Below are 12,419 nucleotides of genomic sequence, written 5' to 3'. Positions count from 1 at the left end.
TGATCCCCTGAGATAAAATCATATTTCCCGCTCACCCGGCTTTTCTAATCTCTGTGGCATGCCTACTCCCCTGACGTCAGCCGAGGATCGAGCCCCTCTTTCTATTGGCTGATGGTTAGGGATTCCCCTTCTCGGATTGACTGCTCCTTCCCCCTTCATTCTGGGGAAAGTCCAGCGGAGTGTATGTAAGGTGCTGACCAAGAGAGGGAGCCAGTCCTTCCAAGCCAACCAATCAATGAGTCGATGAAGCTATGGCGGGCTTTTCAAAGTTGCTCTGTTCGAAATAGCAGAGCAACCGGCTTCGTTTGGAAGCCTGAAAAGTTTGCCTCGCAGAGACTAAGGGTATCATGCAGTATGCAGCGAAAAAATGCATTAGCCAGTTTAGCAATTAGCCATGTTTTTGGTGTGTTAGACTGGCTGTATCCTGTAAGGGGCTAATCCCTGGCGAATGAATTAGCCACCACCATTTGATGAAATGGCGTGTAACCGGTGGCGGGACGGCTGCTTGGCGAGAAACTGCCGAGAAGCTGTCCCCTGCCGAGTTGTCTTTGCAGCAGAGAGAGATCCGCTGCTCTCTCGGCGCAAACATCAGCACAATAAAAAATATTTTTAAAACCATTTTTATTCATAGTGTACATGTGCAGGGGGTCTCCGGAGCTGAACTGCATTGGTTTCAGGTCCGGGGACCCCCTGCTTCCCGAGATACAGGCCCCTTTATGAGGTGCCGGTATCCCTCTGCATTTAAAGGTCCCGATCACGTGACTGTAAACGTGACTGTAAACATCCCGATCACGTGACTGTACAACAATGTAAACAAAGCAGAGGGATACCGGCACCCCATAAAGGGGCCTGTATCTCGGGAAGCAGGGGGTCCCCGGACCTAAAACCAAAGCGGCTCAGCTCCGGAAACCCTCTGCACATCTACACTATGAATAAAACACACATATCAATAAAGACTCGTTCCTTACCTTTGCGGCTATGTGCTATGGTAGCGAAGCAGCATGAATATTTATTTAATAATACTGTACTGTGAGCAGGGGGTCCCCCGAGCTGAACCGCATCACTTTGTGGAGCAGGGACCCCCTGCTTCCCGAGTTGCAGGCCCCGGTATGTGTGATCGGATGGGCAGTGTCGCCGCCATGTTTATAGCGTCCCATACGCTACGTGCCCGCAATAAACATGGCGTCCACACTGTAACCGATGCCCCAAACCGGGGCCTGTAACTCGGGAAGCAGGGGGTCTCTGAGCCACAAATCAATGCGGTTCAGCTCAGGGGGCCCCCTGCTCCCGCACAATATTATTAAAATACATTAATGCTGCTTCATTACCATTGCGGATAGCCGCTAAGGCAATGAAGGGGTTAACGCATAATAGCATGTTTATTGGGGACAAATGCCCCCAATAAACATAGCAGCAATACACAACATACAATACAGTAATGGGCAACATTACTATTATCCACAAATGGATAATAGTGCAGTTGTCCATTTAAAATACATACAGAAACAATAAAGACATTAAATTCATATAGCACTCACCCATGTGCGGCTGCCACGATGAAGGCCATCCTCATCTTCATCCTTGCCCATGCCCCATCCGCTTCTGCAAAACAGACACAAGAATAAAAACATCCAATGTAATGTCCCCTAACCCCTTAATCACCATAGCGGTTATTAACCGCTACAGTCATTAAGGGGTTAACCCACCATCACCCACATACCCTCCCCCACTAACCCCCCCCACCCCCTGAGGTTAAACCACCCTCACCCACTACCCACAAGGGAGTCCTACCACATACCCTTGGGGCCAATACCCCCGTCCCCCCAGCACTTACAGTACAATAATGTGCCAAATAACTATTATCCACATAGGGATAATACATTATTTGGCCATTATTAAACACATTAAATACCATAGTAAAATAAAGAAAATTCTACTAACCTCTTCAATAAGAAGGCCCCGTCGCCAGCATCATCATTCTGTTCCGTTGCCAAAATTATAAATAGCCAATACATTTCAATGACAATCACATATCAATGTACCCCTTAATCACCTTATCGGGTACTAACCTCAAAGGTAATTAAGGGTTAAGCCATCCTGCAATGGTAACACCACTTATCCATAACATCCTCAATGAATTAAAAAGCAATTTCCTAAACAAATCTCATTTAATCATTCAATCTAAAGCCTCAAATGCCACTTAAAACATTGTATTTACATTGTATACATGTAGCATAAAATGTAAGCTACATGTACACGCTGCAAATCAATGTTAACATTACAATAATCCAACTAAAATAGCATTACATCACAAGAAGTATACTATGTAATCCAATAAAGTCACCAATTAACATACATGAATTACACCCCTAAACAATTAAAATAGCATCCATACCAATTACACAATTAACTATAGCAACCGTTACAGAGAACAAGTTAGCATCATACAAAAAAGGACACCAAAAATTACAATATACTAAAGCAAGCCTCACCATTACATACAGTACAGCATAGAAGCCAAAAAATTACATCTCTCTAATAATAAAATACATTTAGCACACATCTATGCATAGCAGCATAGCCAAAATCATTTACAATACTGCAAATCAAGCTTTTACAACACTATCATGTCTTACCCTGTATGTATATATCTCTCTAGACATACATACATACATACAGTGGCAAGAAATGATTTACATTAAAAAAAATATACACATGAAAAATAAAAATAAAACACATTTACATTAAATACATTTCTTTATTTAACTTACCATTACTTGACCCACTCACCGACTCCCATTGATCAGCTTACTCACGAACCAATCCACGAACAAGAACCCATAAAATAATAAACCAGAAAATAATAAACATTAAAATAATAAAACACGGCAATCCAGGGGTCTTCTAGTTGTAATCCATCTTCATCTGTATTCTTCTATCTTCTTCCGGGGTCTTCTTCCCATCTTCGGCCACGCCCTGGTCTTCTTTCTTCTCCGGAGGTCCTTCCTCCTCGGCGTCTTGCTTCAAAATGAGACGACATAGGCTTTTAAAGGCCTATGACGTAACATTTTCGTCATATGGTTCCCACGGCCCTGATTGGGCCATGAAAACCATGTGTTTTCATGGCCCATCAATCCCAGCCAGGAAAAAGGCCTGAATTTTTTCTAAGTGCCGATCCGCCGCCTCTCACCAGCAACTTGCCATCTTTTTCTTGCGTGGCTGATTCGCCAGCAACACGCCATTCTACAGTGGCGAATAGCTCCGCTTAGCTACTCGCCACTACTAGAATACAGCGTGGCGGAAAATGTTTCATTTTTAGGCGGAAAGTGCCTTCTCGCCTCGCCACCGGCGGAAAAAAAAACCCGCCAGCCAAACTGGCGTTTTTTTTTAATCTCGCCACTTTCTCGCCCCTTACTGAATACGGATAGGCTTTTTTGGCGGGAAAGTGGCGAGAAGTGCCTTTCCGCCGCTTACTGCATGGTGCCCCAAGTCCCGTCTTTTGCGGCCAAGTTCTCAAAATCGAACGGAGCGATCATGGCTAGGAATTTAATTCAAAAAGAGGACCAGGAGAACCGGGGTTATATCCTGGTCAGGGTAAGCTTATCCAAGCGGGCACCCTGCCCCCTAGGAAAGCCTAGATTTCCCCCCCAGACCACAATAAGTGTATTTTTAACTGTTCCTTGTGTATTTTCTTTTTGTTGTACGTGGGTTTACCAAAATAAACGCAATTTGTTTTTACTATCTTGTTCTGACTAATAAATGGTGTAAAAAGTACCTGGTCTCCCGTGACACTGCACATTCAACTTCTTGAATGTGTAAACTCTGGGTGCCAGACCCATGAAGTGTGGTTCCTCGACAAACTGTTGGATTACTTGGAGATTGTTGATACAGATGAGTGCATGGTACATGGGGGTGTTTTCAGCTTCACCCTCAAGGCTATGAACTGGAATGGGTAAGAGCCGTACCCCTTCAGCACGCAACTCATTGGTCAAAATCTGGCGAGAACAACATACTGGGGCAACCACTGAGTTCCCCTACATTAGGGTTTAGGGTGAACGGCTGTCCTGGAAAAGGTTCAACAGGCTGCATCTATCCAGCCACAGCCTGTCACGAGCCCAGTCCAGTGTGTTAAGCTGACGCCATTAATAAACACCAATTGAGCGTTCATGACGTTGGTAATCGTACCAGTAGTGCCGCTTAGTGCATAGGCCCCTATATGGGAGGCTTCTAAAGTTTACGACGGAGACTCATGATGGAAAGGTAAGGAGTTTGTGAGAAAGGGTGGGAACACCAGTGAGGGTAAGCAAGATGTCTTACTGGTTTGATCTCTATCCTAAAAATGTAGCGGAAAAGCTATTACGAGATGGGTTTTCAGAAGGATTTTTCATTCCTTTTAGGGAGGAAGGTGAACATTCTTCCCTAGAGGAATTTGAAGTCTGTTCATGAACACCCAGGAACACCCAGGGGTGGTTAGGAAGAAATTGGGGAAGGAGGTAGCACTAGGGAGGATGGCGGCCCCTTTGGAGAACCCCCATGGCAGAACCTGCGAATATCCCCACTGGGGGTGGTGCTCAAAAAGGAAACCGGGGTGTTCCGCCCAATCCATTACATGTCATACCCTGAAGGGGTATCGGTCAATTATGCTATTGATAATGGACAGTGGTGGGTGGCATATGTGTCCAATGACAGGGCAGCAGAGTTGGTGAAACCATACGGACGGGCTTCTCTGGCACAGATGGATGTGGAATTGGCCTTCCGTCTGTTGCCCGTACACCCGCGTGTTTTCATTTATTGGGGTCTTTTTTTGCGGGAGAGTACTTTGTGGATTTATATTTGCCGAGGGCTGTTCCTTCTCATGCTTTTATTTTTTATTTTGAGTCTTTTAGTATATTCGGAGACTGTGTGTTGAGGCAAGAAACAGGGAATTCAGGGGTCATCCACTACTTGGATGACTTTCTTTTTGTGGGTCCGGTATGTAAAAGTGTTTGCGAAGGACATCTGGCACAGTTACAGGAATTGGCCAATAGCTTTGGAGTCCCATTGGCAGAGTTTTGTGGGAATAGAAATTGATTCAATTAATATGGTTTTCAGGCAACCAGAGGGAAAGTGGAGAGAGCTGAAATGCAAGTTAGGGGAAGCAATAAGGGCCAAAAAGATGACACTCAGACAGCTGCAGTCATTGCTGGGCCATTTAGCTTTTGTGTGTCGGATAATGCCAATGGAAAGGTTATTGCTGGCGTCTAGCGGGAGCAATAGCAGGGCTTAAATACGCACATCAGGTGTGTGAGGTGTCCAACAGGAGACGCCCTTGGGTCAGAGCCAAGTGCGGCAGGCCTAGGTGTGTGCTCTGAATTTGACCCCAGTTATTGCGAGCTATGAGTGCCCATGTTGCTCATGTAGCGGTGGTGGGTATGGATCATGGTTCAGCTGGTGGGGCTACTTTCTGACCATGTCCAGGAATTATTATTTGATTAATAAAAGGTTGTGGCCATTTGTACCCAACTAAGGTCAGGAAACAGAAGGGGGAAAACTGCCCTTCTGTTTACATTAACAGAAGCAGGAAGCTATCGAGTGAGTGCTTAGAAGAGCCATCATGTGATGACTAGTGTTCGAGGGGCTGTGGAAGGCACTGAATGGGTTAGGATTTTAAGAATTGCTATACAGGCATACCCCGCTTTAAGTACACTCACTTTAAGTACACTCGCGAGTAAGTACATATCGCCCAATAGGCAAACGGCAGCTCACGCATGCGCCTGTCATCACGTCCTGAACAGCAATATCGGCTACCTACCTGTACCAAAGCTGTGCGCAAGCGGGGAGACTATAGAGCCTGTTACAAATGCGTTATTTACATCAGTTGTGCACGTATATGACGATTGCAGTACAGTACATGCATCAGTAAGTGGGAAAAGGTAGTGCTTCACTTTAAGTACATTTTCGCTTTACATACATGCTCCGGTCCCATTGCGTACGTTAATGCGGGGTATGCCTGTAATAAAATTAGCATGTTTCATTATACTGAGTGTACCCTATTAGGCTGTTTTTGACTTGGGTATGATACTTATTTTGTTCTGATATTCTTTTATGTGAACTATTATGCATGGCAATCAAGTATTATTCAAAATCATTGCTGAACATTTACAATTAAAAATGCATATTAAATACACATACTGTATATTACGCTGTGTAAAAATAACACTCATAGTAAATACTGTAGCATACTTACGTTTGTTTCTTTTGCAGTAAGATTTTAAACGTTGAGATTAATTCCAAATATGATGTGGGAGTCACATAATTGTACCTTTGAAGCTCCGAGTGAAACTTTTCAGACAGGCCAATTGTAGAGGTGTGAAAGCTTTTACACATGTCAATACAGCCGTTTCGAGTCGCCTCTGACATTTCAATGTCCTCCAGAAAGCGAGTGGCAACAGCTTGCAGTGCATCTTCTGGCCAAGTCTAAGTGAAAAGTTTAAGACTTAGAAGATCTATGTATTAAGTTCTTAAGACAGTTGCCTTGCAGTGAATGCTTTCATGTCTGCCATTGTATCTAAAGGGTTAATACTCATAACCAGTGGTTGACAAATCACCAAAAAATCTACTCGCCACCTAGTACCAAACGTGTGCTGCTTGGGCCAATATTTACTCGCCCGGGGGTTGAATCCACTCGCCCGGGGCGAGCAAATGTATAGGTTTGTCGAACACTGCTCATAACTACCCAGTGTCCTCAAAATAAAAACCACCCCAAAGGAGGAGAAACATGGAGGACTTCACCATGCATAGAGTACAAGTATTGCTTTGCACTATCATTAATCCTTTTGTTGCCAATCTGGTTGGCAATTATGTGTTGCCAATAAGAGACACATGTTTAAATTCACTCTCGGTTAATTGACACTTTTTGTCAATGCAATAACACTAGGATCTTTGTGAACATATTTAAACATGCATTCATCAGCCCCACCCTAAGAATTAAGCAGTGTTTATGACTGGACAAAGGAATTTCAAAGCCATCTGAATTCATTCAGACCCCCTTCAGCCTACATCTGCGTCACCCCAAAGACGAACAGCCTTTGGTGTCAGCTGGAGGGAAGCCAAAGGGTGTCAGTCTACCATGACGAGGTTGGCAGGCTTGAATCACGTTGTGGTCAAAAGATGCAACCAAATGACTCCTTTGTTACAGAGACTTAGGTTCTAAATGTAAAAAATGGCACAAGTATATTTTAGCCCAATTGGTAGGAGCGCAGGAATTGTTCTTTGTTTTCCATAAATGTAAGGCCACGATTATAGTCCGAGCTGGCGCGTGTCCGTGCGTGCTCATCGCATTGCAGGCGCCTCTCGCCCGACCGATGTGTGATCTTGGCTGCAGGAGATTGGGGGGTGTGGCGGACACGTCACGAAGCTGGTTCGCCCTCATTGGCTGAACCGCTCACGTGATGCTGACGCCACGCGACCGCGCTTTAAAGACAATTTTTTTGTCTTTTCAAAATGCGGTCCCACCATTGTGCTCCATTGTGTGCGCAATAGGGGCGACCGCATACGTATTAGCCATTTGTGTTTGTCGCGCACGCACGCTACCACCATCACGAGTATAATCTCAGCCTAAGGCCAATACTTTTACCAACAGCATACTTCACTTCAAGGGAGGAGTGCAGGTAATATGTATAGTATTTGTTTTCCAAAGGGTGTCAGCCGTTTGCTGCTTGGTTACTAGGTTGGGTAAAGTATTCTAACACATCACATTGCAGTCTTATATGCCCAAGACTCGGGGGAGGGGGGGCAGGTGGTGTGACTGGAAAATAGAGTTTTTTTGGCATTTTGCACTATATTGTGTTTTTCTAAGCGACCTAATCACTAAACACCGATAAGTGACTTAATGCTGGTTAAGTGCACTTTTCAAGCGATTTTGCATGTGTAGCTATTCACAAAGCTTCGATAACATGGCAAAATCCCTTGAAAACTATTCTTTCCCTATCCCCATTCTCTTTCCCTCCCACCCCCATTCTCTCTCCCCTCACCCCCATTTTCTCCCTTCCCCAATTCTCCCTTCCTCTCGATCCCTCCATTCTCTCCCTCTCCCAAGCCATTCTCTCTCCCTTCTATCCCCCCGCCATTCTCTCTCCACTCCCAGACCCTGGGCATTCTCTCTACCCACCCACACACTGGCCATTCTCTCTCCCACGCCGTTGTCAAATTCTATGTTTCTATGTATAGGAAATATATTGTACCTGAAACCAGTCGATTGTACAGCAGTTAACAAGTGCTGGGAATTTGCGGAGTCGGTTACGAAAAGCTTCCCCAATAGGACTCATGGCAAGGACCACATGGAGCTGATCACGACACCGGTCAATGAACATATTAAACAAAGCCAGAGGGCTACCATCCGTCTGCTTTGTTTTATCCCGCTGGCGATCTATTTGTCGCATTCGTTCACAAACTTCTTGCTTCTCATCCGGTGCAAAAAGGTTTGGCACCTCGCCCGCATTTAGCAAATTGTTAATGTCTTCTAAGAAAGACTCCTTTTTAATTTGGGTATCAGTGAACAAGAAGACACCTTGCATCTCACCCTCTGTGGATCTCCTTAGAATTTGTTTTAAGTCTTCACGCCACTCGTAATTACCATAGCTCTTTGAAATTTCAACCTGAAACAGTCTGTAGTCAGCCATATGGGCTGCTAATCTAGTGACAGACTGACGTCCACTGCCACCAACACCAACCAGAAGGGCATGGCTGCGAGGCTGTTTCATAATGCGTGAGATTCTGCAAATATGTTCAATAGCAAATCGGAACAAAACAAGGTTCATCGGTTTCTTACTAATGTTATTGAATTCTTCCAGATGACTCTCCACAACTAAACGTAGTTTGTCTACGTTGTTTATTTCCTTGTAGTTAGTGTCCTCCTTTTTCAGGTCATGGAAATCACAGAACATTAAACTACGCAAGTCATCCTCCTCAACTCTGCCATCGGCATTAAAATCTAGATGCTGGAAGAGCTGATGGAAGTCTTCACGCATATGACTTTTTACCAATTCTTGAATATATCCAACAAGCCAAGCCCGGTCTGCATTATCCACAAGGCGATCATAGTAAACTCTTAGCACCTGGGTCAAAAAATGAAAATAAATCAGAAATAGCAAGAAAGACGTCATAAAAACATTCCAAACACTTTCACACAATCCTTATGGATAACATACTGCTGCCATTTTGATGTTGCATATTAAGATAATTATGATTATGGTGTACTTCACATATAAACGGATAAATTAATTTTAAAGAAGATGTGACCCCCAGGGAATGTTCTTAGGACATTCATAATAATAATCTTCTCTTATTTAGTCCTGCAGTGTACACAGTGCTATAAACATATTTTTTTTCAGACACAATTCCCTGCACCATAGTCATTACAATCTGATTTTGGTGCAAGAGGTAAAAGAAAATAAATTGCTATATTTTCTGAACACTGGTACTCTATAAGATACCTTCCAGTACAGCTTAGTAAATATGACTCTTTATGAACCCATTAAAGTGAATAGGCTGTAAGGTATTAAATATGGCCCTTTATATCCCATTCACCTAAATAAGGCTGTAAGGTGTCTTCCAGCTCATAATGTGTCTTATAGTGTAGCACTTCTTAGTAAATACGGACCAACTTGACATAAGGTTACAAGGAGTAAACACTGAGATAAAAACCAGATTCACCCTCTTAAAGGGAAGTTACATTTACCATTATACTATTCATTATTATGGAGCACAGCATTCATGTGTTATGTGGAGGACTAAAAATGATTGTCCATGGGCCATGAACAGAACCTTAAATTTAGTCAATTCAGGGGCATGACTGTATTGGGTATCTGGATTGTTTCTGAGTGTGATTATAAAAACATTGTTATTTCTAGTAATTGGTCAGCATTATTTCTTCTTTGTTTCTCTAGGAACCGACAAGTATCACTTATTGTGATGTAATTTGTGACAGAGGAAGAATTTGAAAGTGTATATTTTATGTGAAACTGCCTTTGAGACTGATTTTATTTTTTAGCAATGTCTAAAAATCTATTCTACTAATTAATTTAGTAACATTACAACCTATCATAGAGTTGAAATCTATGTTAAATAAAACGAATGTACAGTACCGGTATCTTCCTGTGTATAAATGAAATGAACAATGGCAACAAGGAATTCCCTATTCTTCATCTTTTAAACATTTACATCTTCATAATGATTAAAGAAAAAACCAAGACAATGTTTAAAAAAAAAAAAAAAAAGAACAATAAGCGAACTTAATATTTTTAGATTGTAGTCCACCTTTGATCTTTGTGCCATTGGTAAGGCAAATACATTATGTTAGTTCTTCAAGAAGCATATTTTTAAAAAAAACCCTTCAAGTTATTTTGTTGATTTTTTTTCCTGATAAATACCTCATGAACCCACAGGCGCTTAATCATCAATGGAGATTCTGATGTTTCAGGACGCGATAGACAGATTCCTTGAATAACACGGGAGAAGTCACGAAGGTTGAATAAGTAGTGAGATTTAGCTGGAGTCGGTAACAAGTTCTTCATTGCTTCCCTATACACAGCCATGGTACTGTGTATAAGCTGTGGTATTAAGGCTATATATTCATTAGGAAAGCTATACCTAAAGGAATAAAACATAACAAATCATTTGAATAAAACAAAAACATTGTATGGTTTTTTTTTGAGAGAGAGAGAGAGAGAGAGAGAGAGAGAGAGAGAGAGAGAGAGAGAGAGAGAGAGAGAGAAAGAGAGAGAAAGAGAGCGAAAGAGAGAAAAAGAGAGAGCGAAAGAGAGAGAGAAAGAGAGAGAGAAAGAAAAAGAGAGAGAGAAAGAAAAAGAGAGAGAGAGAGAGAAAAAGAGAGAGAAAAAGAGAGAGAGAAAGAGAGAGAGAAAGAGAGAGAGAGAAAGAGAGAGAAAAAGAGAGAAAGAGAATGTTACCATTCAGAACAGCAAAGAGAGACAACACTCAGAGGTACTGTAAGTCAGCAAAATAATGTATTGAAACAGACACAAACAGACATACAAGTATATTTCCTAGACACCATTACTATAAAGAACAACCAAGTGCAGACTTCTGTATACCGCAAACCAACAGACAGAGGCAGCTATTTGAGGGACAACAGCTTCCACCCAACACACACTAAGCATGCAACCCTCTACAGTCAAGCCATACGATACAACCGGATATGCTCGGATACAGCAGACAGAGGCCTGCGGATTACAGCCTGGAGATCGGATTTCATTAACCATGGATATAACCACAGAATTGTAGACCAGCAAATCCACAAAGCCACCAGAATACCAAGAAGTGATCTCCTTGAATACAGACAGAAGAGACAAGCAACAGAGTACCTTTGGTGGTCACATATAACCCACACCTAGAAGCCCTACGCTAGATCGCCAGGGAACTACAACCCATTCTCCACAAAGATACAAGACTGCAACAGATCTTCCCTGAAACACCCTTATCATCATACAGACAACCTCGTAATCTCAAGAAAATGATGGTGAGAAGTAAGGTATCCAACAAAACAACTGAATGTGGGATAAGACCATGCCAGGACGCAAAATACAAAACCTGCGCAATGCCCCACACAGCGGACACAATACAGATACCACACAGGAATCTGGAGTACAAAATCAGAGGAAGGTTCACCTGTTCCTCCAGCAATGTCGTGTACTTCATCATATGCATGAAATGCCCAGGGGGCTGCTACTACATAGGTGTGACGGGACAGGGGCAAAACATGAGAATGAATCTGCATCGAGACAGCATCACACGTGGAAAAAGAGACAGTCCTGTCGGCGAACATTTCTCTGACTCTGGCCATAAAATGAACGATCTGAAGGTGGCCATACTCAAAGGTAATCTTAGAACACCGAAAGAGAGACGGTTGCATGAATACAAATTTATGCAACTGTTTGGGACACTTAGCGGTGGCCTAAACAGAGACCGAAGTTTCATGAGTCATTACTGACACAAGTAAACTCTCTTCCCATGAGTGCTAAAGGCCATGTCTATACATACTGTGCTTTATGAATGCACACACAGCTGTCTCCTGCACATACAAATACACAATGTAATTCCATCCCTATAGCCCAATAGGGACCACATAGTATTTACACACACTTACAATAATGCAACACCCTGTTATATTTCCACACCAATCCACACCACTATATACACGTCCACTTCACACACACCTTTTGTAAAGCGTAGTATTCTCTGTGGGCGCTTTGCAAATTTATATTTACATACACACACACACACACACTCTTACATTCAGGGACCATTTAACACCTCAAGTCATAAAACGCATACTGCCCAGGGGGGAGCGATAGGCTTCAATAACAGATCCCATTCCAGTATGCACTGTTTTAAAGTAAAAACCCTTTTTTGGCTTTATTCAT

General features: G+C 42.8%; 1 protein-coding gene across 1 annotated transcript in view; it reads right to left on the bottom strand.

The window, feature by feature from the left end:
- DNAH7 (dynein axonemal heavy chain 7) overlaps positions 1 to 12,419 on the bottom strand; it is a 330,067-nt gene that overhangs the window by 151,457 nt on the left and 166,191 nt on the right. The window contains exons 39-41 of the mRNA XM_075610041.1: positions 10,410 to 10,629; positions 8,223 to 9,095; positions 6,227 to 6,456 (exon numbers count right to left, since the gene is read on the bottom strand). Coding sequence (XP_075466156.1) covers positions 6,227 to 6,456; positions 8,223 to 9,095; positions 10,410 to 10,629 — 1,323 coding nt within the window. The remainder of the gene's footprint in view (positions 1 to 6,226; positions 6,457 to 8,222; positions 9,096 to 10,409; positions 10,630 to 12,419) is intronic.

The sequence above is a fragment of the Ascaphus truei genome, chromosome 7, assembly GCF_040206685.1.
Source record: "Ascaphus truei isolate aAscTru1 chromosome 7, aAscTru1.hap1, whole genome shotgun sequence".
NCBI classification, from domain to species: Eukaryota; Metazoa; Chordata; class Amphibia; order Anura; family Ascaphidae; genus Ascaphus; species Ascaphus truei.
Note: the sequence above shows the minus strand (reverse complement) of the source record. Positions and strands in the feature narration are given on the sequence as shown.